At 34.0% G+C, this 27,410-nt stretch overlaps 2 protein-coding genes across 2 annotated transcripts; one reads left to right on the forward strand and one right to left on the reverse strand.

The window, feature by feature from the left end:
- Positions 1 to 12,827: 12,827 nt before the first annotated feature.
- Positions 12,828 to 13,421, reverse strand: LOC139870098 (protein LIGHT-DEPENDENT SHORT HYPOCOTYLS 5-like). Its single transcript, XM_071857950.1, has one exon. The coding sequence runs from the start codon at positions 13,419 to 13,421 to the stop codon at positions 12,828 to 12,830; it is 594 nt and encodes a 197-aa protein (XP_071714051.1).
- A 2,828-nt stretch (positions 13,422 to 16,249) lies between these two features.
- On the forward strand, positions 16,250 to 16,760 carry LOC139870099 (uncharacterized). The gene is made up of 2 exons (XM_071857951.1): positions 16,250 to 16,373; positions 16,492 to 16,760. Exons 1-2 carry the CDS (start codon positions 16,250 to 16,252, stop codon positions 16,758 to 16,760), a joined length of 393 nt encoding a protein of 130 aa, XP_071714052.1.
- The last annotated feature ends 10,650 nt before the right edge of the window (positions 16,761 to 27,410 follow it).

Below are 27,410 nucleotides of genomic sequence, written 5' to 3' on the forward strand. Positions count from 1 at the left end.
GTAGTTAACTTTTTCTTCAACAATTGAAACGCTTTCTCCTGCTCATCCTTCCATTCAAATTTCTTCCATTTATGCGTTAATGCAGTCAAGGGTTTTGCTATTTTGGAAAAATCTTGGATGAATCTTCTGTAGTAACCAGGTAGTCCTAAAAATTGGCGTATATGCTTCGGAGTTTTCAGGGTTTCCCATTTTTCAATGATTTTAATCTTTTCCGGATCCACCTGAATACCTTCTTTGTTCACTATGTAACCGAGAAATTGAACTTCTTCCAACTAAAATGCACACTTTGAAAACTTAGCGTACAGTTTTTCTTTCCTTAACAATTCTAGCACTTTTCTCAAATGTTCTTCGTGCTCTTGATCATTCTTTGAGTAGATAAGTATGTCATCGATGAAGACAATGACAAACTTGTCAAGATATGGCCCACACACTCGGTTCATGAGGTCCATGAACACAGCTGGTGCGTTAGTTAAACCAAACGGCATAACCATAAACTCGTAATGACCGTAACGCGTCCTAAAAGCAATCATCGGAATATCATCCTCCTTCACCCGCATTTGATGATATCCGGAACATAAATCAATTTTCGAATAAACTGACGAACCTTGTAATTGATCAAATAAGTAGTCGATTCTCGGTAGTGGGTAACAGTTCTTGATGGTAAGTTTGTTCAACTCTCGGTAGTTGATACACAACCTGAATTTACCATCTTTCTTCTTGACAAACAAAACAGGGGCTCCCCACGGTGACGTACTTGGTCGAATGAAACCTCGCTCTAAAAGTTCATGTAATTGGCTCTGGAGTTCCTTCATTTCGCTGGGTGCAAGTCTATATGGAGCACGGGCTATTGGTACAGCTCCTGGTACCAAGTCTATTTGAAATTCAACGTATCGGTGTGGAGGTAACCCCGGTAATTCTTTTGGAAATACATCGGGAAACTCTTTTGCGACGGGAACATCATTGATGTTCTTTTCTTCAGTTTGTACTTTCTCGACATGTGCTAGAACAGCATAGCAACCTTTTCTTATTAGTTTTTGCTCCTTCAAATTACTAATAAGATTTAGCTTTGCGTTGCTCTTTTCTCCGTACACCATTAAGGGTTTTTTTTTTCTCGTATGATACGAATCGCATTTTTGTAACAAACGATCTCTGCTTTCACCTGTTTCAACCAGTCCATGCCGATTATCACATCAAAACTCCCTAACTCTACTGGTATCAAATCAATCTTAAACGTTTCGCTAACCAGTTTAATTTCTCGATTCTGACATATATTATCTGCTGAAATTAATTTACCGTTTGCTAATTCGAGTAAAAATTTATTATCCAAAGGCATCAATGGACAACTTAATTTGACACAAAAATCTCTACTCATATAGCTCCTATCCGCACCGGAATCAAATAAAACATAAGCATATTTATTGTCAATGAGAAACGTACCCGTAACAAGCTCCGGGTCTTCCCGTGCTTCTGCCGTATTAATATTGAAAACTCTTCCACGACCTTGCCCATTATTTTTCTTTGGGTTCGGGCAATTACTCCTAATGTGGCCCGGTTTTCCACATCCATAACAAACAAAGGCGGCATTACTTGTTCCGACATTATATGTTCTTTTATTTCTGTTATTCATTGTGCCGTAGACCTCACACTTTCTCGCACCATGGCCAGTTCTTTTACACTTGGTGCAAAATGTCGTGCAGAACTCATTCGGGTGGTACTCTTCACACCTTTGGCATGGCTTTTTCTGATTATTATTGTTATAGAAATTGTTGTTGTTGCGGTAGTTATTGATGTTGGGACGATTGTTGTGGTGGTTATTGTTGTTAGTTATTGTTGTTGTTGGAACAATTATTGTTCCGTTTGTTGTTGCGATAATTGGTGCGATTAAAGTTGTGATTGTTGTGTTGATTGTTAAAATTGTGACCCTTGTCACTGGTTTCTTCCCACTTTCTTTTGATTTGTTTCGTGTTGGCTTCTTCGGCCGTCTGCTCTTTAACTCTTTCCTCAATCTGATTTATGAGTTTTTGAGCCATTCGACTCGCCTTTTGTATGGAAGCGGGCTCGTGTGAACTTATATCTTCTTGGATCCTTTCTGGTAACCCTTTTACAAATGCGTCGATTTTCTCCTCTTCATTCGAACGCTCTCGGGCACAATAAGCACAACGCCGTGAATTGTCGTTCGTATGTGGTAATATCGAATCCTTGTGTTCGTAATCCCTTAAGCTCTACTTTTAGCTTGTTGACCTCGCTTCTGGGACGATACTGCTCAGTCATCAGATGTTTGAATGCTGACCACGGTAGTGCGTACGCAGCATCTTATCCCACTTGTTCTAGATAGGTATTCCACCATGTTAACGCAGTACCTGTGAAGGTATGCGTAGCGTACTTTACTTTGTCTTCTTCAGTACACTTACTTATGGCAAACACCGATTCAACCTTTTCGGTCCACCGTTTCAATCCGATTAGACCCTCGGTTCCATCGAATTCCAGAGGTTTACAGGCAATGAATTCTTTGTAGGAGCATCCTACACGATTTCTTATGGCGTTATTTGCATTGCTAGATTCAGAGTTATTGTTGTTGTTTTGCATTGCTGCCTGTACTGCGGCTATGTTTGCTGCAAAGAAAACTTGGAAGTCTTCTTCGCTCATGTTTAAATTCTGACGAGTCGTCGGTGCCATTTCCTTCAAAAATAGCCCAAAAGAATTAAGTTAATCATATAGAATATTAAGAGTAGTCAATAGTATTTCGTAGCATAATATGAACTCATTTATAAAAGCTTTTTCTTCATATTAGCATTTTATAGTTTTAATTCGGGTAGTACCTACCCGTTAAGTTCATACTTAGTAGCTAATATACCATTCAACTACTACAATTCTATATGAAAAACTGATTATAATAATATTTCGCGATGACACTTTTATACAAAAATTTACAAACTTACAATACCGCTATTATACATATAGCATGAAATATAGCACACAATCACTTTGATACAAAATAGTTGTGACAACAATCCTAGTTAATACGCAAGTTGTTCAGCAAAGGCAATAAAAACACGTAATTCATAAGTCCAGAAATAAGTCATGCATTCTGGTTTTACTAAGACTACTTCCCATCCTTGGTCTTGTGGAAAATAACCGTTATGACCGTTGGCTAGGTAGCATGTTGTAACGTCATCAAAAGGACGAGGGTTTCGTAATTCCCAACAGCCCCGTAATAATCTAAAAACCTTGTTTCTCACCCCAACTACTGAATCCGTCACTTGTGGGAATGTTTTATTTAACAGTCGTAATCCGATGTTCTTTTTCTCACTTTGGTGAGAAGCGAACATCACTGACCCGTAAGCATAACATGCTTCTTTATGTTGCATGTTAAAAGCTCTTTCTAACTCACGAAGTCCTAGGTTGCGATATGTTGAGTCAAAATAGGTTCTCAACCTGTAGCGTAAAATTTCATTTGGGTTCCCCGCATTTAACGCTTTAAAGAAAACACGGCGTAACTTACGGTCTCCCCAATGTGATATACCCCATCTTTCAAATGAAAGCCTTTTATAAACCAAGGCATGCCTGGAACGTTCATCAAATGTTCTACACATTAATTTCGCCGTAAATAATTGTGCCGACGAATTCTGACCGACTTTAGACAAGATTTCGTCAATCATGTCCCCGGATAGGTCTTCTAAAATTTTTGGTTGTCTATCCTTAACATCCATTTTTTTTTGTTTTTATACTGTAAAAATAGACGAGAGTTAGATTCGTAAAAGATAATTATCAAATAATACAAGCAATTTTCACATACAACAAGAAAAATACAAGCACACTTATTTTACATATTTTACACCTCATGATTACAACTCTTTATTCCGACTAACTAGTTTCTTCTTCTTCGGACCTGTTTCGTTTTGCTAATTTTCTAGGGATATATGATGTTCCTCTAATACGAGCCGTTGTCTTCACAAATGGTTTAGAAAAACCTGGTGGCTTAGAGGTTCCCGGGTTATTGTTACAACATAAGAAATACGGGTGTTGACGATACATATAAATTTCATCGGGGTTGGAATCAGGTTTCTCTATTTTGATGCCCTTTCCCTTATTATTTTCTTTTGCTTTTTCAAATTGGGTCGAGGTAATTTCTATAACATCATCAGAATCCTCATCGGGATCCGATTCATTGGAAAATTGGTAATCTTCCCAATATTTTGCTTCCTCGGCGGAAACACCATTGACCATTATTAACTTTAGTCCATTGGTTGAGGATTTTCTTTTATTTATCTGTTTTTCTGTGGTTCCTAATATTTCCTCCTCCGGAACCTCTTCTTCCGGTTCCTCCTCTTCCGGTTCCTCTTCTTCCGTTTCCTCTTCGGGAATTTGTGAATCTTCCCAAAATATATTCGACTCTTCATTATTATTAGGTGAGTCGATGGGATTTGTACTAGAGGTAGACATCTATCATACAATATCAAACACGTTAAGAGATTAATATATTACATAATATTTACATGTTAATAATATATAGTTTCCAACAAAAAGTGTTAAGCAATCGTTTTTAAAGAAAACACGGTCGAAGTCCAGACTCACTAATGCATCCTAACAAACTCGGTTAGACACACACTAATGCAATTTATGGTTCTCTAAGACCAACGCTCGGATATCAACTGAAATGTCCCGTTCATATAGATTATAAACGTTCCATATTAATTGATTTCGTCGCGAGATTTTGACCTATATATGAGACGTTTTTCAAAGACTGCATTCATTTTTTTAAAACAACCATAACTTCTATTTTATCGATAAAGGTTTAAAAAACATTACATAGATTATCAAATAATGATAATCTAAAATATACCGTTTACACACGACCATTACATAATGGTTTACAATAAAAATATATTACGTCGAAATAAGTTTCTTGAATGCAGTTTTTACACAATATATACAAGCATGGACTCCAAATCTTGTCCTTATTTTAGTATGCAACAGCGGAAGCTCTTAATAATCACCTGAGAATAAACATGCTTAAAACGTCAACAAAAATGTTGGTGAGTTATAGGTTTAACCTATATATTATTAAATCATAATAATAGACCACAAGATTTCATTTTTATAACACATCTCATATCAGGCATTTGGCAAACTGCATAGAGACAAAAATCATTCATATGGTGAACACCTGGTAACCGACATTAACAAGATGCATATAGAATATCCCCATCATTCCGGGACACCCATCGGACATGATAAACTCGAAGTACTAAAGCATTCCAAATTCCAGAATGGGGGTTGTTAGTTCCCGTAGATCTACCTTTAGGATTCGCGTCAATTAGGGGCCAGTTCCCTAATTCTTAGGCTACTAAGCTAAAAGGGGCATATTCGGTTTAATAATTCAACCATAGAATGTAGTTTCGATTACTTGTGTCTATTTCGTAAAACATTTATAAAACTGCATGTATTCTCATCCCAAAAATATCAGATTTTAAAAGTGGGACTATAACTCACTTTCACATATTTTTACTTCGTCGGGAAGTAAGACTTGGTCACTGGTCGATTCACGAACCTATAACAAATATGTACATATATATCAAAGTATGTTCAAAATATATTTACAACATTTTTATTACGTTTTAATGATTTGAGTTTGTTAAGTCAGCAGTCCTCGTTAGTAACCTACAACTAGTTGTCCACAGTTAGATGTACAGAATAAAGCAATATATATTATCTCGAATCAATCCACGACCCAGTGTCTACAAGTCTCAGACTCGATCACAACTCAAAGTATATATATTATTTTGGAATCAACCTCAACCATGTATAGCTAACTCAAACAATACTGCATATAAAGTGTCTATGGTTGTTCCGATATATATATATATATATATATATATATATATATATATATATATATATATATATATATATATATATATATAGATGGGTCGATATGATATGTCAAAACATTGTATACGTGTCTATGGTATCCCAAGATTTCATAATATGTATAATACAATATAAATTAGTTAGGATATGTTTAGTCTAGATTTGTTACAAAATTTTCGTAGCTAAAATTAGCAAATTTATCCAATTTTGTTTTACCCGTCATTTCTTCGTTTCAAATCCGTTTTGAGTGATTCAAGTTGCTATGGTTTCATATTGAACTTAAGTTTATGAATCTAAACAGAAAAAGTATAAGTTTATAGTCGGAAATACAGGTTACAAGTCAATATTATAAGAGGTAGTCATTTCAGTCGAAAGAACGACGTCTTGATGACCATTTTGAAAAACATACTTCCAATTTGAGTTTAACCATGATTTTTGGATATAGTTTCATGTTCATAAGAAAAATTATTTTCCCAAAAGAAAAACTTTTAAATCAAATTTTATCATAGTTTTTAATTAACTAACCCAAAACAGCTCGCGGTGTTACTACGACGACGTATGTCCGGTTTTTACGGTGTTCTTCGTATTTCCAGGTTTTAAATCATTAAGTTAGCATATCATATAGATATAGAACATGTGTTTATTTGATTTTAAAAGTCAAGTTAGAAGGATTAACTTTGTTTGCGAACAAGTTTAGAATTAACTAAACTATGCTCTAGTGATTACATGTTCAAATCTTCGAATAAGATAGTTTTATATATATGAATCGAATGATGTTATGAACATTATTACTACCTCGAGTTTAGTAGGTAAACCTACTGGAAGTGACAAAAATTGATCTAGCTTCAAAGGATTCTTGGATGACTTGAAAGTTCTTGAAGTAGAATCATGACACGAAAACAAGTTCAAGTAAGATTTCCACTCGAAATAAGATAGTTATAGTTATAGAAATTGAATCGAAGTTTAAATATGAGTATTACCTTGTATTAGAAAGATATCTTACTGTAAATAAGAAAGATTTCTTGAGCTTAGATGATTACTTGGATTGGATTAGAAAGCTTGGAAGTAATCTTGCAAACTCGATAGTATTCTTGATTTTATGAAACTAGAACTTATAGAATTTATGAAGAACACTTAGAACTTGAAGATAGAACTTGAGAGAGATCAATTAGATGAAGAAAATTGAAGAATGAAAGTGTTTGTAGGTGTTTTTGGTCGTTGGTATATGGATTAGATATAAAGGATGTGTAAGTTTGTTTTCATGTAAATAATTCATGAATGATTTATAATATTTTTTGTAATTTTGTGAGATATTTCATGCTAGTTGCCAAATGATGGTTCCCACATGTTTAATGACTCACATGGGCTGCTAAGGAGCTGATGATTGAGTGTATATACCAATAGTATATACATCTTAGAAGCTGTGTATTGTACTAGTACGAATACGGGTGCATACGAGTAGAATTGTTGATGAAAATGAATGAGGATGTAATTGTAAGCATTTTTGTTAAGTAGAAGTACTTTGATATATGTCATGAAGTCTTCCAAAAGTGTATTAATACATCTTAATACACTACATGTATATACATTTAACTGAGTCATTAAGTCATCGTTAGTCGTTATATGTAAGTGTTGTTTCGGAACCTTTAAGTTAACGATCTTGTTAAATGTAATTGATCCATTGTTATTACACTTAAATGAGATGTTAAATTGTTATGTTAACATGTTAACATGCTATTAATATATCTTAATACCATATAAATATGTGTAAAATACTATTACAACGATAATGGTTACATATATGTATTGTTTCGAAATCCTTAAGTTAGTAGTCTCATCTTACTCGTGAAGTTCATTGTTAATACGCTTAATGAAATATGTAATTATCATTTCATGATGTTAAACATAGTGTATTAATATCTTAACATGATACATATGTATTTAGTAAGACGTTGTTGTAACGATAGCCGTTATATATATCGTTTCGCGTTTCTTAATTCACTACTTTCATTTTATGTATATAACTCATTGTTAATGTACTTGGTGAGATACTTACTCATCATAATATCATGTTAAATATATATATATATATATATATATATATATATATATATATATATATATATATATATATATATATATATATATATATATATATATATATCATGCTGTTTTTACAAGTTTTAACGTTCGTGAATCGCCGGTCAACTTGGGTGGTCAATTGTCTACATGAAACTCATTTCAATAAATCAAGTCTTAACAAGTTTGATTGCTTAACATGTTGGAAACATTTAATCATGCAAATATAGTTTTCATTTAATATATAATCATGGAAAAGTTTGGGTCGCTACAGTGACCTCGATACCGCCAATGCATCGGCTCTTTGGCTATTAGTATCTGTTTAGAGTTCCTCTTTTGTTTATGTAGCACAAGCACCTCATTTAATTTGTCATTGTTTCTTGTACAGTATTTTTGTTTGAATCGATCATCGTTTTGATGATTCGATTTCTTGTTTATATAACCTTCCTTTTTTTTGCCAAAAAAAGAGTGCATTTTTTAAAAAATATGTTAATATTGTACTTTCATTGTGTGATACTTCTTTTGTTACTAATTTATTATCTCTCCTAGTAATTTATTTTAAGATGTTTCAAATTAATTGTACATTTTTATAAATAAAAAGTATAAAAAAGTTAATTTATTTATGCTCATAATGTATGTGAATAGAATTAAATGAGAAATAAAAATGTAAGGTAAAACTAAAAAGTAAGTAAAACTAAAGGTCCCTTGACCTAGCGGTATGAGTGGAACTCTTCAAGCAAGAGATTGTGGGTTCAAGTCTCACTTGAGGCAGTGAGATGTAAATATTCGTGGTTTCGTGTGTAGGTTGTATGTTTGTCTTTTAAAAAAAAACTGAAAAATAAAAATATAAATAATAGTACTTATATGATATTTCTTTATAAACTTATAGAGTTGTATTCCCTTGAAACCAAACATTTGCTTGAAATTCAATGGACCAATCAGAGCGCGACATGTGGCGCGACAATCACATGTGATTGGAAAAAAAAATTAAAAATTTTTTAAAATTTTTTTTTTTTAATTTTAAAAAAAAAAAATTCGAAAATTTTTTTTTTATGAAAATTTTTTTTTAAAATTTTTTTAAATTTAGCATGTCAAATCCAATCACATGTGATTGTAAAACCCAATCACGTGTGATTGTGGAACCCAATCACGTGTGATTGTAAAACCCAATCACGTGTGATTGTGGAACCCAATCACATGTGATTGTGGAACTCAATCACGTGATTCTGCATATCAAATCAAATCAAATGTGATTAAAAAAAATTCAACCGGAAACATACTTTAATTCGGTGATTTGATCAAGTTTGTTAGCGTTTCGTGATCATATCTTCAAAATTTTAGACTTTAATTCTGTAATTTGATCAAGTTTTGATCCAAAACTTGGTGTTTGAAGGTTTTAGCACAAATTTAGTGAAATTCATCATTATTCGTCATTTTACTGAATTTTATTTTTCAATCACATGTGATTGGATTTGACATGCAACAATCACATGTGATTGGGTTTTACAATCACATGTGTTGGCATGCCCAATCACATGTGATTTACTGCATGTTAAATTTAATCACATGTGATTGAAAAAAAAAATTGAAAAAAAAAATTCGAAAAAAACAAAAATTTTGAAATTTTTTTTTTGAAAAAAAAAATTTTTTTTAATTTTTTTTTTCCAATCACATGTGATTATCGCGCCACGTGTCGCAATCTGATTGGTCCCTGGAATCCCAACTTAAAGTTTGGTCTCATTTGAATATTCCTCAATAATAAATATAGGGAGCACCTTTCTAGACAAAATTAACCTTAATGTTCATTAACACAATATTTGTAGCCGTAATTTCTTGAAAGATGAATAATTCACTACATCATTGAAAAACGTATTTTCTGGAATCACTTGTCTTTTTGTTATTTACTATTTAACCTAATAAAATATAATAAAATATAACAACTAGCTAGGTTACATTCAAGATAGTAGTAATATACATGTCTTCTGAATAGTTTTTCTGCTCATTTATGTAGGAGTTTTGTACTCGTTTTGCGAGTAGGCTAATATCGAATGGCTAACTTGCTTTTTAAGCAGCTCAGATCGAGTCATTTGTGGTAAGCATCCGTGATCATGAGAGGTTTTATGAGTTTTTAAAATAATTTTGTAAGCATTCATTCAAATGCCTGCTACAGTTTTTTTTTTTTAAAACCAGAAAAATTATTTCAACTATTGGTTAGAATATTTAATTAATATCTATTTCAAATTTGATCTCTTAGAGAAAAATAACTCTCTTAAAAGTTTTCATCATTTAAATAAACTGCCTCAGATAAACCATACATGCACTTTACACGAGTGTCTCAAAAAAATTAACCGTATATAATATAGGGAGATGATACTCACACACTCAGTATTGATCTATACACACATAATTGACTATTATATCCTTAATTACAATAATAGAGGTTCTAAGTCTCAGGATAAATTTAAAGACATAATTGTAAGTTTTATGGTAAAAAGTGTGTATGGATTAAAAACTGGTGTGTGAGTATCACCTCCCATATAATATGACTATTAATTCAATTCGTCGGAAATTTTATAATCCTTAATATCGAAGTAAAAAGTTACTTCAATTAAATTTAACCTTTCTGACTAAAATATTCAACAACTAAGTAATAAAATATATACCAAGTATAGTCACGTGCAACATTAAGGTAATCAAAAATACTAACAAAAAGCTCTTTTCCCTAAAAGCGTTACAGGAAATAATGCTTATGATTTTCCCCCGAAATTAAGAGAAAGAAATTTATGTCTACGATAAAATTTCACAAATGACAAATCTAGAAAATAAAGCATGCAAAATTTATTTCTTCCCCGAAAAAAAACTCGAACTAATAATAAGCATGTAAATTAATCACATTCCAAAGGATTAATTATTTTACGAGTCTCATTTTTATTTTTTTGGGTAAGTTTTACCTCTCTCTCAAAATAACTTTTTAAAAGTATTTCTTTATTGCCTCTAACTTTAAATATTTTGTATATGTTATATATAACTTTTGATGATAATCATACCAATGAAAATGCGTTTCAATTAACCTAGTTCATTCGTATAAATGATTTCAAATATAGTATAATAAAAATAAAAATATATAGTTAAAGTTGTAAATTGTGAACGTTGTGTAATGAATGTTGTGAACGTCGTTAACGTTTAGTGTGATTTGTTATTACAACACAAGTTCCAAATTTTTACAACCATGGTCCTAAAACTAACGGAGAATAACGGATTATATCCTCCTTGTCTCTCCTTTTGGAACCAAGATCATGCAATCACCATTATCCTTTCCACCAATCGCACGCTTCAATTGTGATTACTTAGACCAATGAAAATTCACCTCACATATACAAAATATACTTACGTATATGAGGTTTTTGGAATATTACTTTTTGATCTTGAATCACAAATATACATCTTATCAAATTACCAAATCCTTAACCTGAATACTCTCCCAGAAAATCAAACCATTTACCCTTGATCACCCAAATCGACTACCACCGTAAACCAACACCATTTATTTTTCCTCTTTATATTTTTAGTTTAGTTTTAGAAGTTAAAGAAAACTTTGTGAATTCATTAGAGTTTGAAACAAACAATTAGTGGATTAAACGAAATCATTCAGTTCTTGTTCTTCATTTATTTTAGTTTTCCGCACACGTTCCATCATTATTTTCGATTTTAAGCGTTGAAACATTACAGTGACGGATCTATGAATGATAATCATTGGTGTCACTAATTAAAAATTCAAAAAATATTCAAAATATCGCGTATTTCACTTGAGTCTCGTGCTACTACTCAACCTATACTAGATCCGCCCCTTTCAAGCAAGATCTATCACGATATAATTCGATTACAAATGTCATATAAGAATTTTACAGTTTCATTTTTACTGCCCCATAATGATTTTTATTATTGAAATTGAAATTAAGATATGTTTTATAAGTGTAATTTTTGCCTTTATATATAGGATTTTGCTAATGGCACGTAAAGCATTGTACAATATGATAACCGTTAGTTTGAAAATACTAGTGGAATGCTTTAAAGCATGTTAGGACTGTCGTTATTAGGAAAATCCATTTATTTAAAACAATATTTGACTAAATATTTTCAGAAAATAAGAATATATACTTCAGAAACTTTAAATTAATGAACTTTAATTGTGATTTTACGGCCACGATATATAATCCTTCGAGACAAACAAAAATAGCATAGTGTAAGTGAATCTCTACTTAACCAATACAAAATTACATTCTTATTAATATATACTCGAAAGCCATGGAAAAGAAATAAGCATGACATCATCCTCATCAGAGTTGGTTTCTTTCTATTGAACATGATTTCGTTTCTATATATAACGTGTTGCAAATGATCTAAACGACCATTGCCGTTAATATTCGAATCAACGATACATAACTCATTAAACCTTGCAGTTAAATATACCTAATTCAAATTCTTGACTGAAACCAAGAACATATTACAATTATTTGTTCCATAAATAATACAAATGCAAAAGCTCCATTAATTACTACTCCACTAAAGTCAACTTGAAGAATAGTTGATTTAACACGTGCATTAATTCAAGAAAAGAAAAACAAGCAGCCACAACTGACCTAATTAACCCTAGAAAGAGATGAAATTACCACTTAATTACTACTTCTAAAATTGAGAAACATTACAACATAGATGATAGATCTAAACATTTAATAAACATATATTAAAACTGTTTATCTGCTAATGTGTTTTGAAATAAGCTGTTAAATAAAGTTAACAACTTCATTTCAGACAGCTTATTTGATTAAAAAGGTTCAACCTTTTTATCAGATAACAGTTTTAATTAATAAACAACTTCAAATCGTATCACCCGGTGGAAGATTAAAACCTTGAAATGATGAAATATTTGGAAACTGTTGAAGATGATCATTTTGTGTTGTTGCTATTGGTTTCTTTCTTTTTTTCTTCTCGTAACTAATTCCTCTTGCTTTCGATTGAACATCTCGAACTTCACGAAGATAAAGCCGTACAGCTCGAGCACCAAAAGGGTTTGTTTCAGGCTGTCCACCTGTTTCTTCATAAGCTGCCCGAAGACGACCAATCAAAGCATCTAAGCTGCCCCACGCTTGTCGGAGCGGGCACGGGCAAGGACACGGCGGATTCGGGTGCCCGTAAAACGGGCAAACGGGTGTGTGGACTTTAGTCTTGCCAAATTGATCAAGATATCGAAGAAACTCGAGTACATTTGCGCCACTGCATCGAGACAGTGTGAGTGGTGGCCGGTGGTTTTTTAGGTACTGACAGAACGTGTTCCAGTCGCGACGCTTTTGGTTTTCGTAGCGACTGGGCGTTGTTGTTGTCGTTGTTGTGGGTGAAGAGCTTGATGAAGAGACTGATAAAAAGTTAGGGTTTTTGTTATCATTGGTTTCTATTTCAGGAAAGGGATCCATTCTAGGGTTTTCTTTTGTTTTAATTTGAAAAGATAGTTTTTTGAAATATGGGTTACAATTATTACAACTTTAGAAGAAAAGGGTTGTAATTATTTGAAAGCTAGAGCATGATGTTATGTGATATAGTTGTTTCTTTTTGTGGGATGTTGATAATCTTACAAGGTTTCCTTTTTGATAACAAGAAATAGTGACAACTATTTCAACAAAAAGAACTAAAGAGGTGATTTTAAGAAAACAAAAGTGATAGGTAGATGGTGGATGATGTAATGATATTTAAGGCTAGTTTTGGTTGTACAAGAAATGGAAGGAGTCTATTAAGTAGTACTATGCTATATACTCTATTATTATATTATGTGTTGGATTGATGTTGAAGTGAGCTTGCAATTGATGGGATATGATTTATTAGTGAAAAGAACAGTAGATTTTACAAGACCTTGGGAAGGTAAATAAAGCTTGACTTGTGTTGCTGTGAAATACTACTGAATATATGAATGTTTAAATTAGACCATATTGGGTTTCCTATAAAAGGGCACACAAATATCTATAACTATAATTTGATAAAAATGATACTCCTCAAACTTTCTACTTATTACTCATTTTGTACAGCAATTTCTTTAGGTGTGTTTAGCTATAAAATACACTACGTACATGCAACTTTAGATTTTTTTTTTATTTTTTTTTATTTTAGTAATATATGTACTTGTTTATGCCTTACTATAAATAAAACTCAACTAGTTTTCGAACCCTTGCTTCGCGTTAGGGGTTCGGTTTTCAATGTATTTTATTGCGTTTAGTTTGTAAAATTATTTCGTAGCTAACGATGATGTTGTTGAATCGCAACTCGAATCGAACTAAAAGGTATAATCCGTGAAAGATTTAAATATTATTTTAAATTAACAATATATGTGCATCTCCGCGTTTCGCTATGGAATTGTCGACTTTTAAAAATTTAACACAAAATCAACGTGCATGAAAAGTACCTCAAATATTTAGCGTTTTTTAAAAGCGTCCGTTTTGCATATAGTTAGTAACATTGTGTTTCTAAAATTATTTCGAGTTTAACGATGGTGTCGGAAAAATTTAACTCGTTGCGAGCGAGAAGATATGGCTTGTTGAATATTTGTATGAAGTTTATTTAAGATTTTTTATGGAAATGAGTATTTGGCACTTTACCCCCTGTTTAGGGGGTCGATTTTAATATTTGAACAAAGTGTGGGGCTTTTTTTGGAAAAAAAAAGTAGGGAAAAAAAAGTGAAAGGACGAACTATTCATCTTTTTTGTGTATTAGATAATGTATATAAATTACTCCGTAATATTTTTGTGTCAATTTAATTGTGTACAGACAAATAGGCTCTCATTAATTAACTTTGAGATTATGAGATCGACTTCTATTGTAGATAAAAATGATTGTGTGTTTTTTTTTCATTCGAAGTTTAAGTGTTTATAAATTAGAGTGGATGTGACGTCTAATTTAACAATTTCAATTTTTACGATTGATTGTGTAATTTAGTATTTTGTTGTAGGTTAAGATAAATATGTTAGTCTAATTATAATAATGGACATTCTTTTTGGAATTTAGTAAAATGGAACCGTGAATATCTATTTCGAGATTTATGAAATGAAACATTTTTAAACGTGTTTTTATTTAAATAAGGTTCAAAGAAACTTTTCAGCTCTTGCTAGCATATAAGATTTATCAGTGAACATTTCCTTTAGTGAACATCAACAACATTAGAGGCGGAGCTATGTAGAAGGCAGCGTGGGCACGGGACACTACTGAAATACGCGATATAGTGAAAAAAAATTTAGAATTTTAGCTAGTGACACTAGCGGATAGTGTAAATTTTTATGAGTGACACCACTGAAATAAGACATCTAGTAGAAATTTTTTTGAGTTTTAACCTGTGACACCACTGACCACAAATCCTGGCTCCGCCCCTTACAACATTATTTGATTTTTCGTTTACGAGTTATAGAAAATATGAAATGTAAACAATCTTTCATCTTTTAGTGAACTTTTAAAAGTATTTTACATTAAAGTTAAGAATCTGTCTATATAAATTCTTTAATATTACAAATATTAAAAAATAATATATATAAATATAAATGACGATACATAGTTTTAATAAAGTAGTTATTAAGAGTGATATAAAACCAAAAAAAAAAAAAAAATACATATTCCATATTTTTTTTATTTGAGTTCATAGAGGAAACCTCTCTAGCAATAATCATGAGTCCCCATTAGCGAGCAAAATTTCAGAGTGACAAGCCCCGGAGTAACGAGAACGTAACCGGGTAAATGGCATGCATTGGCGCTCTCTCTATTCAAAAGTCCTATTAATTCAATATTGGACGTTACCAAGTATTGAACCTGAGTCTCCCGCTTCATTGAAAATTCGGTGGCTACTTAGGCTATGCCCAAGTGGTTTATCTTAACCTTATTCAACTTGTTTAGATAACTTTTAAAGTATAAGTATTTATATATATATATATATATATATATATATATATATATATATATATATATATATATATATATATATATATATATATATATATATATATATATATATATATATAATAGAACCCGAAAGTCAACATAATATCCCAACTAACTTTAGGATATACATAGGAATTATTTACTGTATCATTCCTATAATTGTGTACATGTTTATAATCTTGTATCAAAATAGATGATAGGGTGATTTGTATATATACGGTGGACATATCAATGAAAAGACACAATTTCATTCCAAACTTACATGGTATTAGACCACCCATTCTAAACCTTTTTTTTTCTCTTCTCGTCTGCTTCATTCGCTACAATCATGGCCGCCAAAATCCATCCCGCAATAACAGTCAATAACATTAAGAACTTTATCCCAATCACCCTTGAGATGAATAAAACACAATACTCTTCGTGGGTAGAATTATTCAAATACACTGTCGCGCGTTTGAAGTTATCCATCATATTATCCCTGCTGCACCCTCTTCTGATTCATCTACTATTTCTGAAACCACCCCATAATCACTAAAAATACTTAATCATGGTTTCGTTTGGATGCAATAGTGTTACAATGGATCTATGAAACCATCTCTAATTATCTTCTCCTTCCTATTCTTAAACTCGGTCAATCTGCAGAACAGGCGCGGGAACGCCTCAAAAGTATGTTTCAAGACAATCAAAATTCTCGTGCAATCTATCTCAAACAGAAGTTCTCGAACACGAAACAAGATGATTTTCTAGATATATCATCGTACTGTCAAGCACTAAAGATAATATTTGATAAGCTAATCGATGTTGGGTCAAAGATGGAAGAAAAGCAACTGGTTTTATAAATCATCACCGGGTTAAATGATAGCTATCAAAGTATGCCAACGTTTCTTCATCATCAAAAGACTCTACCCTCATTTTATGACACTAGGTCCATGCTTATCATTGAAGAAACACATAAAGCACAAAAATCATCAATTGCTTCTGTTAATTCTGGAACGGCTTTACTCGCTGCCTCTTCGTCTACAGTTCTACCTAAGCAATCCACAAACACACACACTAGTAACGGTTCATATCGTGGGAATAATTATCGTGGTCTGGCAATGGAAATTATCAGGGTAACAATTTTCGTGGAAGAGGAAATTCTGGCAGAGGCAGAAATCGCTCCTATTATCCACATCAATTCAGTGCTCAAAACTCACAACAATATATGAGCTATGGTCCATGGGCTTGGTAGTCCTCTAGTTGGCCCAGTCCTCCATGCCCTTATCCTATTTCGCAATGGGCTAGGCCCAATGCTCCTGTTAATCCAACCAATTCTCAAGCTGGAATTTTAGGTGCTCGTCCAACTCATTGCTATGCTAATTCTGTGGCATCGACATATACTCCCACATATATTGAAGCAGCTATGCACACCATGTCATTGCATCCTCCCGATGAAAACTGGTACATGGACACCGGTGCAACGTCGTACATGACGAATAATCAAGGTAATCTTCCGTCTTATTTTCCTTCGAGCCCAAATAAAAGTATTATTGTCGGTAGTAGACACGGTATTCCAATTCACGATTTTGGCCACACCATTATCCCAACATCTCCTAACCGACCTCTATATCTATCTCATGTACTTCATGCACCTAATCTCATTAAAAAACTTATTTTCTGTTCGTCGTCTTTCTATTGATAATAAGTTAATAACATATCTCTTGAATTTGATCCTTTTGGTTTTACTGTGAAGGACTTTCCGATGTGGACACCAATCATTCGGTGTAATAGCACCGACGACCTCTACCCGATTCAACCTTCCAAGCTGCACCAACTATCATCACCTACTGCTTTTTCTGTACATCGTCCAATAAAAACTCTATTTGTCAAACTTATGTATTCGATAAACATATACGTTTACCTTTTCATACTTCTAATAATGTTACTCATTCTCCTTTTGATATTATCCATGGTGATTTATGGACTTCACCCATACCTAGTAGTAGTGGCCATCGATATTATATTCTATTTCTTGATGATTATTCTAATTTTTTTATGAACTTTCCCACTTGGTCATAAATCCCAAGTATACGAAACCTTCATCACTTTTAATACATATGTGCGAACACAATTTAACGCTCACATAAAAAAATTTCAATGTGATAACGGTACCGAGTACAACAACACATCTTTCCATAATTTTTGTGCTAAAAAGTGTATGATTTTTCGTTTCTCTTGCCCATACACTTCCTCCCAAAATGGCAAAGCTGAAAGAAAAAAATCGTACAATTAATAATATAATGTGTATACTCTTACATCACGCCTCCATTCTCGAATACTTTTGACATCATGATTTAGATGTGGCCACCTACTTGCTTAATATTCTTCCTAGTCATTTACTTCAAAATCTCTCTCCCACTCACCTTCTATACTCATGTAATCCATCCTATGATCACTTACGTATCTTCGGTTGTTTATGTTATCCACTTATCCTACCAACCAAAATTCATAAGCTACAAGCTCGTTCTACTCCTTGTGTCTTTTTAGGCTATCCGAAACAACATCGGGGCTACAAGTGTTACGATCTAAACGCTAAACAGATAATCATTTGTCGTCATGTAATTTTTGATGAACAACAATTTCCTTTCGCTACTCTCAATTCTGGTCCCAAAACTTATGATTTTCTCACAAATAACTTTCCTCCACTGTTGTACTCCCAAGTGGATCACAACCCTCAGCCCATTAATCCTACTAGTCCTACTACTATAAGCCTATCTTAGTCTCCTCATTATTCTGATGTCAGCCCAACAATAAATTCTTCTACTGGACCTCAACACATACCACACACAAACCCCACTAATATTCTGACTCATTCCATACATGCAAACTCATTCGATTCTTCTACTACAAATTCACCACCTTTACATGGTACTTCTAGTACTACAACTTCAACACCTCAAATTACTACTACTCATCCCACTCGTACCATGGTAACTCGTGGCATGGCAGGTATCTCTAAGCCAAAAATTCCCTTCAACTTATCTAGCACGACTCCTATTTCTCCTCTTCCTACCAATCCCAAACTAGCCTTGGCCAACCCGAATTGGAACCGTGCTATGGCTGATGAATATCGGGCTTTGATTGAAAATAAGACGTGGACCCTTGTTCTTCATCAACCACACATGCATGTTATAAGGTCAATGTGGATATTTAGACACAAACCACGGTCAGATGGAACTTTTGAACATTATAAAGCCCGGTTAGTTGGTGACGGTCGGACTCAACAAATTGGTATAGATTGTCACGAGACCTTTAGCCCGTAGTCAGACCCGCTACTATTCAGACTGTATTAACTATTGACATATCTAAGGATTGGCCTATTCACCAATTGGATGTTAAAAATGTTTTTTTACATGACAATCTTAATGAAACGATATATATGTATCAACCAATGGGTTTTCGGGATTCGACTAAGCCTAATCATGTATGTTTATTGCATCGTTCACTTTATGGTTTAAAACAGGCACCTCGGGCTTGGTATCAAAGATTTGCGGATTTCGTCTTTACTCTTGGTTTTGTGCAAAGCAAAACCGACCATTCACTTTTAATATATAAAAAGGCAACCGACATCGCTTATTTATTATTATATGTCGACAATATTATTCTTGCTACTTCTTCTGACAGGTTGAGATTGGATCTTATGTCTTCATTAGCCAAAGAATTCCCGATGAAAGATTTAGGACCCTTGGGATCATTCTTGGGTATTTCTGTCAAACGTAACGAAACAGGTCTATTTCTAAGTCAAGAAGCTTATGCCGGGGACATTGTTCATCGAGCAGGAATGAATATCAGTAACTCGATTATCACACCCGTGGATACACAAGGAAAACAAAGTGATACATTTGGTCCATTATATTCGAATCCCACATTCTTCCGCAGTCTAGCCAGTGCGCTACAATATTTAACATTTACGAGACCTGAAATTTCGTACGCGGTGCAACAAATTTACCTACACATGCTGTACCTCGTGACCCTCACATGCTCTCCTTGAAAAGAATTATATGATATATTAAAGGCTCGCTGTCCCTCGGTCTGCACATTATGCGTACAAAATCCACTTCACTAGGCTCCTACACGGACGCCAGTTGGGCAGGTTGTCCGGACACTCGACGATCTACTTCGGGGTATTGTATCTATTTGGGTGATAATCTCATCTCTTGGTCCTCAAAACACCAACCGACTGTTTCACGGTCAAGTGCCGAAGCAGAGTATAGGGGTGTTGCCAATGTTGTTGCGGAATCATATTGGATCCGTAATCTCTTACTTGAATTACATCATCCTATTTCGAAAGCTACAATTGTATTTTGTGATAATGCTAAGGCTTGATCCAGATGGAGTGCAACTTGTTCCTAAGAGCTAAGGCTTTTTCCATACACATGTGGTAAGCTCTAAATTTGAAATTTGTTGTTCATAATTCTTATGTATGTGTGAGATTTAAGTTTGATAATGATTCTAGTGAAGGATAATGATTAAACATGACGTTTATGATCAAAGAATGATAATGATACATTAGAATGGTGATTTTCTTGCCAGAAATCATGATTAAGATGTAATAAGGAATTAAAATGCTAACTAAACATACATTGAAGAATTATGCACTATAGGTGTTTAATAAAATGTCATTTTGATGAATTTGGATGTTCTTGTAAGAAGAAGAATGAAGAAAGTGAATTTGATGAAATGCTTCAAAGAAGTTAAATATATGTATTTTTTTAAGAAGAAATGTATTAGATGAATGATTGAGGGACGAAGAAAATGGATTGGGAAAGATTTTTGGTAATGAAAAGGATTAAAGTAGAGCTATGCATACCAAGTGTTTGTGTATATGCTTGAATGAAGGAATAATGTGTTGTTCAGATGAAATGAATGAAAGGTAGGTAAGTTTGGAATAATAGTTTATGAAAATATGATTTTAGTAAAGTAAAGGTGTTTATGAAATTATTAGAAGCTATTTATGCTTCAATGTAATTTATGTTATGTAGGTTTGTATGGAAAGATTTATGAATTAGTCATGAGATAAATTTTAAGAGAGATGATTATGAAAAAGTACTATAGGGATTGTAGGGGTTGACTTTAATAAGTCAATCAGCCCCTAAGTAGAAAGTGAGCTCATTTATGTTAATATAAAGCATGTTAATTGTGGACTAAGTGATTAAGGATTAGCCACTTTATTTTATAAGTGCTAATCAAGTTCAAGGAGGTGTGAAGGTGCTAAGTCATGAAGAAGGCCATATTTAGGGGCAATTTGGCGGGTCAATGGGTTATGAGGCTAATGCCTAGTATTTTTTTGATTGTTGATGATACAAGGGGCTAGTTCCGAGAGGACTACGCACTTTTATAGATAGAAAGGTGGAATGATGCAATGGGCTACTTCCGAGAACACTATGCACTTGCTAAGTATGCGGTGATGAATGATACAAGGGGCTAGATCTGAGAGGACTATGCACTTGCTAAGTATGCGATGATGGATTTTACAAAGGGCTAGTTCCGAGAGGGGTACGCACTTGTGATGTATGGTGTAAAGGTGACTTGGGGCTCCCGGATTGCGTCCGTTCAAGAGGGTGTCGATTGAGTTCACGAGATGAGGAGTTGGCATTTTGATGTGTCTACAATATGTATGAAAGAACCCGGTTATGAAAGCAACCTTCGGCTTGAATATTATATTTACATGTTACCTTATTACTTACCAAATTAACTCACTAAGCATGTAGCTTACCCCCTTTATGTTGTTTATATGATTGATAGGTGCGCTAAGCATTTGTTATGGTAAGGAGCCGACAAGGGAGTGGTGGAGCAGTGGTTAAAGTGTAATTGGTATGCAAGTATTGAATTCCTCGTGCTTAGATTACCGCTTGTTGGACGCCAAACGAATCTTGTATTACGAATGTCATGTGTATGTTTTATGAGTATTGGATTGTAAGCGTCTCTAATATTTTATGTAAGAAAATTTGAACTATGTAAAGTTCCATGTCAAGACGCGTCGGTTGGTTAAATGTGTGTATGAAATACTTGGTTAAAATGTCGTATTTTGATATTTAGAATGGTTAAACAGATTTGGTTTATCAACAGGTGTCGAAATGGAAAATTTAAAATGGGTCTAAGTGTTTTTCAAAAGCAGAAATCGAGGTTCCGGTACTGGTGCGCAACACCACAGGGGGAAGATATTCTACTGATTTTCTGTGTCAAAATCTAGCATTGAGGTTGACGCACCAGCAGGGTGGTGCGTCCCACCTGACCGGTGAAAAAAATCTGATAAAGGGTTTAAGGGCGTCTTTGTCACCGATGCTTCCGGTCTCCGAAACCTCGCCAGAAGTTCGTCCTACTTTCATTTTTACCATCTCCCTCCTTTAATTTTTCTACTTTCTTTTCTTCTTCCATGTTTTGTTTTTTCACATTCATATTCCGACGCGTATTTGTAGCAAATTTTTTTTTTGTTCACCGTAGTTTTACAGGCGACGAACACCGAGGGTTGCCTTGGTGTTCTGTGTTGAGGGGTGGTGGAGACAGGTGGGTGTGTTGTCTTGGTTTATCCGTCATCAGTTTTTTGTGACGCCGATGGATCTCCGTTTACTTTGTGTCTCACACCGGATTCGTGTTCGGTTTTTTTCTTCTTTCCATTTTCTATTTTTACAAGGTTAATTGGCAAATAGAAAGCACTGTTCTTAGTAGTGTTCTGCTTCCTTCCAGTGATGATATTAGGGGTGGGTGCCCAGCCGGATCCATGTTTCACGCCAGAGCAGCTTAGGGTCAGCCTCCCAATTTTCCCTACCAGATCTCTGTTTTCTGTTAAGTGTAGATATGGTTTCGGTTTAAAATAAAGTTTCTTGACATTTTTGAATGGTCTTGGTTACTATGGTGGTTTTCTCGTTTTCAGCTAGTATCTTCTCATATTTTGTTGCTTTCCACCTTTATCTATTTTTTGGTTATCATGTCCTTGGTTTTGTTAATTTTGTTCTTCGTGCAATGCGGTATGATTTTCTCCCATTTCTTTCAAGTTGGTTATTGGTGATATTTTGGCTGCTGAATTGGTCCTTCGTGGTAGTTTGGGATCGTGCACTTACATGGTAGCTTGATTCCTACGAGTTTCTTTGTTGTGGCTTTGGTTGTTATATTTGCTGGGTGCTACTGGATCGAGTTGCTTTAGGTTTTGGCGATTGTTTGGCTTTAGGTGGACGTGGGTACGATGGTGGGTTAGGGTTCAATTTTGGTCGGTGGTAGTGAGTTTGGCTATTTCTCATTTGTCGTGTTTGTGTTGTTGTAATTACGTCATTGTATTGGTTAGTTACGAGGTTTGTTCAATGTAGATCACCATATCTCAAATAGAATTTCATACTCCGTATTATTTATGAAAAATTTCATACAAGTGTTGAAGCGCATGCGTGCGTGTCATATGATCGTGAATGTGGTTAAGTCCTCTCTAGGTGATGACGACAACTTGTCTTAAACAAAAATAATGACTTAATGATCTACATGAGTTATTCGGGACTTAAATTATAAGTTAAACTGATGCCATAATTATTCGATCATCTTAACATTTAAATGTTGTTCCATTCTGTTAATATAGTTAATACTTTAATTACGTGTATTATTAAAGGGGGTGATCCTCACACACTATTTGTTAATCCATCAACACCTAATTTACTATTATACCATTACATATATTTAGAATGATAATATAAGTTCAACACCCTAGAAGTATAATTATGAATTTATGAGACAAAAGTGTAGATGACTCAAAAAGTGATGTGTTTGGATCACCTCCCTTACTAAAGGAAGATGAATAATAAATAATTAATGTGTATGATTTTAATCGTTATTATTAAATTATTAATTTTTATTATTGAGAAATGATACTTCCACACATTTTTATTTACAGAATTTGTTTTACACAATGACCAGGCGTGAAGGCATGGATATCACGTAACCGCTTCCTATTTCTTTGCTTCACCATGTCTATTTTTAGCATATGTTTTTTCTATTCTTAAACAATAATTGAGTTTTTTCTAGCATTTCTCTACTCCGAATCAGCTATTTAAATACAGTGACGAGCCTACTCGAAAGGCTATGAGATCCTATGACCTCACATGTTTAGATTTTTTTTTTAATAATGTATTATTCAAATTGTATATGACACCATCAAGAACGGAGGATAGAAGGGACTAGCGGGGGTTAAGGCCACCCCAAAAATTTGACTAAGAGATATGGATTATATATTACAATGAGTAATACCGCTGTATATTAAATTATTTAGCCACACTAATTATATTACATTGCATGACTTGTTTCTTTGACGTTAAAGTATTTCAATATGAGATCTTTTCAAAAACTTCTTAGTGTTCGAAATAACTTAAAACACGTTTCACATAAACCTTTTCAATTTGGAGTTAAATAATTTCAGATATCTTATGATTTGTTAAACTATATCAGTGCATGTTTGATGGATTTTGTGTACTAAAATTCTTTCTCACATTAAGGTGAAAGGTTTTTTAAATACATTTGAAAAACACAATTTTACAATCAGGCAAAAAGCTTTTCTAAAAATATTTTACAAATTAACTTTTGCAAAAAAAAAATCAAATAAAATTCGTTGTGAACCTCTCAGAGATGGTTTATTATCAATTGTGAAGTGATAATGCTCACTTAATTAATACAATCTAAAATGATTTTGGCCCCTCCAAGTATATAGTTCAAGCTTCGTCTCTGGACATCACTACATTTAAGTATATGACCCCATATATATTTAGGTTTTATAAAAAATAAAAATAATAAATGATCACTAAAATACCTTTTAAACATAATTCGTATTGAAAAAAAAAAATTCGAAACCCCATTAAATTTTGATACTAGATTCGCCACTATTTAAAGATTGAAAATGATTTCTCGCACTAACTAGCGGCCTATCTCATTAACTCGTTTAATAAAAATATTGTATTCCTTACGTACTTATTTTTTATTTTTATTTTTATTTTCTTTTCTGTTTCAGTTTTTCTTTTTAAGGAGGATTATTTTCACAAGGGAAAAATTGTGATTGGACAGATGGTAGTGTATGATGTATGTTTTGTTTCTGATATCTGTACGTTCTGAACTCTTTCAACCATCATCTCTTCAATTGTTACTTCACTTCTTGAAATGACTATTCTATATTTATATTTATCACAAGTCTTCCTTTCCAAGCTCCTTATTTACCCTTAAAACTATACTCCGCATAACTCATCCAACACCTTTTTTTTTTTTTTTACAATAAAAATATATATATTTTTATCATCAAAGAATTCATCAAAGATAAAAGACACATACAAAAGGATCGCAACAAACCTAAAACTCATCCAACACTTAAAAAAAAAAAAAATACTAATCGTGATATAAATGCAATGACACAAGTCAGTACATTATTATTATTATTATTATTATTATTATTATTATTATTATTATTATTATTATTATTATTATTATTATTATTATTATTATTATTATTATTCTTTTTATTATTATTATTATTATTATAATAAACTTAAAAGTATTAAAACTTACAAAAAATTAGTGGGAAGCCTAGAGACAATCTGGGCCCCCACACCTCTAACAATAGCAAAACATATCCTAGTAAAAATATGAGCAGCAGCACCGGCACCAATATCTTGCGCCATCGAACTCTTCTGAACCCGCTTTAGTAAAGAAACAGCATCATTTTCTAATTCCCCAAGGGAAGAAAATGAGAAAGGAATGAAACCATAACCAATCGCCTGACAGCTAGATTCGTACTTGATCCGCTTCCGACGAGCCGCATCAACCACAGCACGTCCAGGGACAAAGTCAGAAAGCCCAGACTGTGTCAAAGGAGAAGACCCTGTCAAGTCAACACAAACATCGCGACCACAATCCCAGGAATAAAGTAACACATCTGCAGGTCTGAGGGCCCTGTCGTTCCCTCCAGACAACCCAATGTCAACCTCCTTTCTCGCTGAAATCCCAGATCGATAACAAACATCAACAAGGGAATCCCGAACAACATTATGTCGATGCTTAACACCCACCATACCAGCACAAGACACCGCGTGATCCCCGAAAATATCCCCAGTAAAAACCCTTGAACAGGCAGAGCATGCCGTCGAGATAGAGAACAATGGAACACCCAACCGGTAGCACAACACACATCGGTAAGTCTTTGCGTTCATCGTCTGACCCAACCCCAAAATAGGGACTGCCCTTAGCCAAGCAGAGGTGTGATCACCCTGCTGCGATTTCCATAAGGCCGATTGTCGGGGAGATAATGAAAAAGTGGATTCTGCAGAAGCGGTAACCTTTGTGAAATAAACATCTGCCAATTTCTTCATGAGTATGGGGGCAGCGACCTCACTCTGATTACCTAAAATATCAAACCCAACCATTTTATTAAACAGACCCAATGCATCTTCAAAAGCACGACCAAGACCAACAATACCCGCATGACGTAGGAGCTTGGTCTGCAACCCAGCAGACTGTAATCGAGAAGCCAGAAAAGCATAATGACGAACATCTCTCGCAGAATAAACACCAAGCCCTCCAAATGCAAATGGCAAGGTGGCAAGCCGCCACTGCCAATCACCAAACCCAGGCCCTGAAGCAGTAACAATACGCTCCAAGGAAGATCGAAGGGCTCCATTGAAAGCGCGTTGAGCCGCCTCAAATACACTAGGAGGACAAGTACGCAAGGTAAAGTAGAGTTTAGATACTCACGTACATGCCCTAAGCAACAACAACTCACAATGAGGATCATCAAGCTTAGCAACCTTATCCATAAGCGCAATGGACTTGGTCACCCTTTGCATCACCAGTTCACTACTAAAACCAAGATCGGAACTTGCGGGGGCCCCAAGCAACTTAACACCATTTAAAGGTCGAGCAATATTAGGAGGAAAGACACCCACTTGCCTGCTGCGAGGGTCCTCCGTAGGCCAGAAAATTTCTGTTTTTTCAACGTTGAGATGAAGCCCAAAACGAGGCCCATTATATTCCTTTGTGTTTTAATTTTTATTCCTGGAAATCTAGTCGACGTTTAGTTGGTTTCTGTGTGATTTTCGGGTGAATATTTTACGGTTTGTGTGGTGTGGTATTTAATTGGTATCGTTGTACTTGTTCGCAGTCGAAATTGTTGTTGTGGGTCATCTGATATCGTTATAATTCTAGCTTCTGACTAATTCCTTAATTGATATATTTAGTTGCCTTTAAAAAATCAATCAAGATTTTTTAGAATTATATCAGGATAATAATAATAATAAATATATCAATTAAGGAATTAGTCAGAAGCTAGAATTATAACGATATCAGATGACCCACAACAACAATTTCGACTGCGAACAAGTACAACGATACCAATTAAATACCACACCACACAAACCGTAAAATATTCACCCGAAAATCACACAGAAACCAACTAAACGTCGACTAGATTTCCAGGAATAAAAATTAAAACA

Source organism: Rutidosis leptorrhynchoides, chromosome 10 (genome assembly GCF_046630445.1).
Source record: "Rutidosis leptorrhynchoides isolate AG116_Rl617_1_P2 chromosome 10, CSIRO_AGI_Rlap_v1, whole genome shotgun sequence".
NCBI classification, from domain to species: domain Eukaryota; kingdom Viridiplantae; phylum Streptophyta; class Magnoliopsida; order Asterales; family Asteraceae; genus Rutidosis; species Rutidosis leptorrhynchoides.

Bases quoted from the DNA above. Each gene is read 5' to 3' on its own strand.
- LOC139870098 (XM_071857950.1), bottom strand. From the start codon at position 13,421: ATGGATCCCTTTCCTGAAATAGAAACCAATGATAACAAAAACCCTAAC.
- LOC139870099 (XM_071857951.1), top strand. From the start codon at position 16,250: ATGGCCGCCAAAATCCATCCCGCAATAACAGTCAATAACATTAAGAAC. The intron at 16,374-16,491 runs GTTTGAAGTTAT...TGGATGCAATAG, and splicing joins ATTCAAATACACTGTCGCGC to TGTTACAATGGATCTATGAA.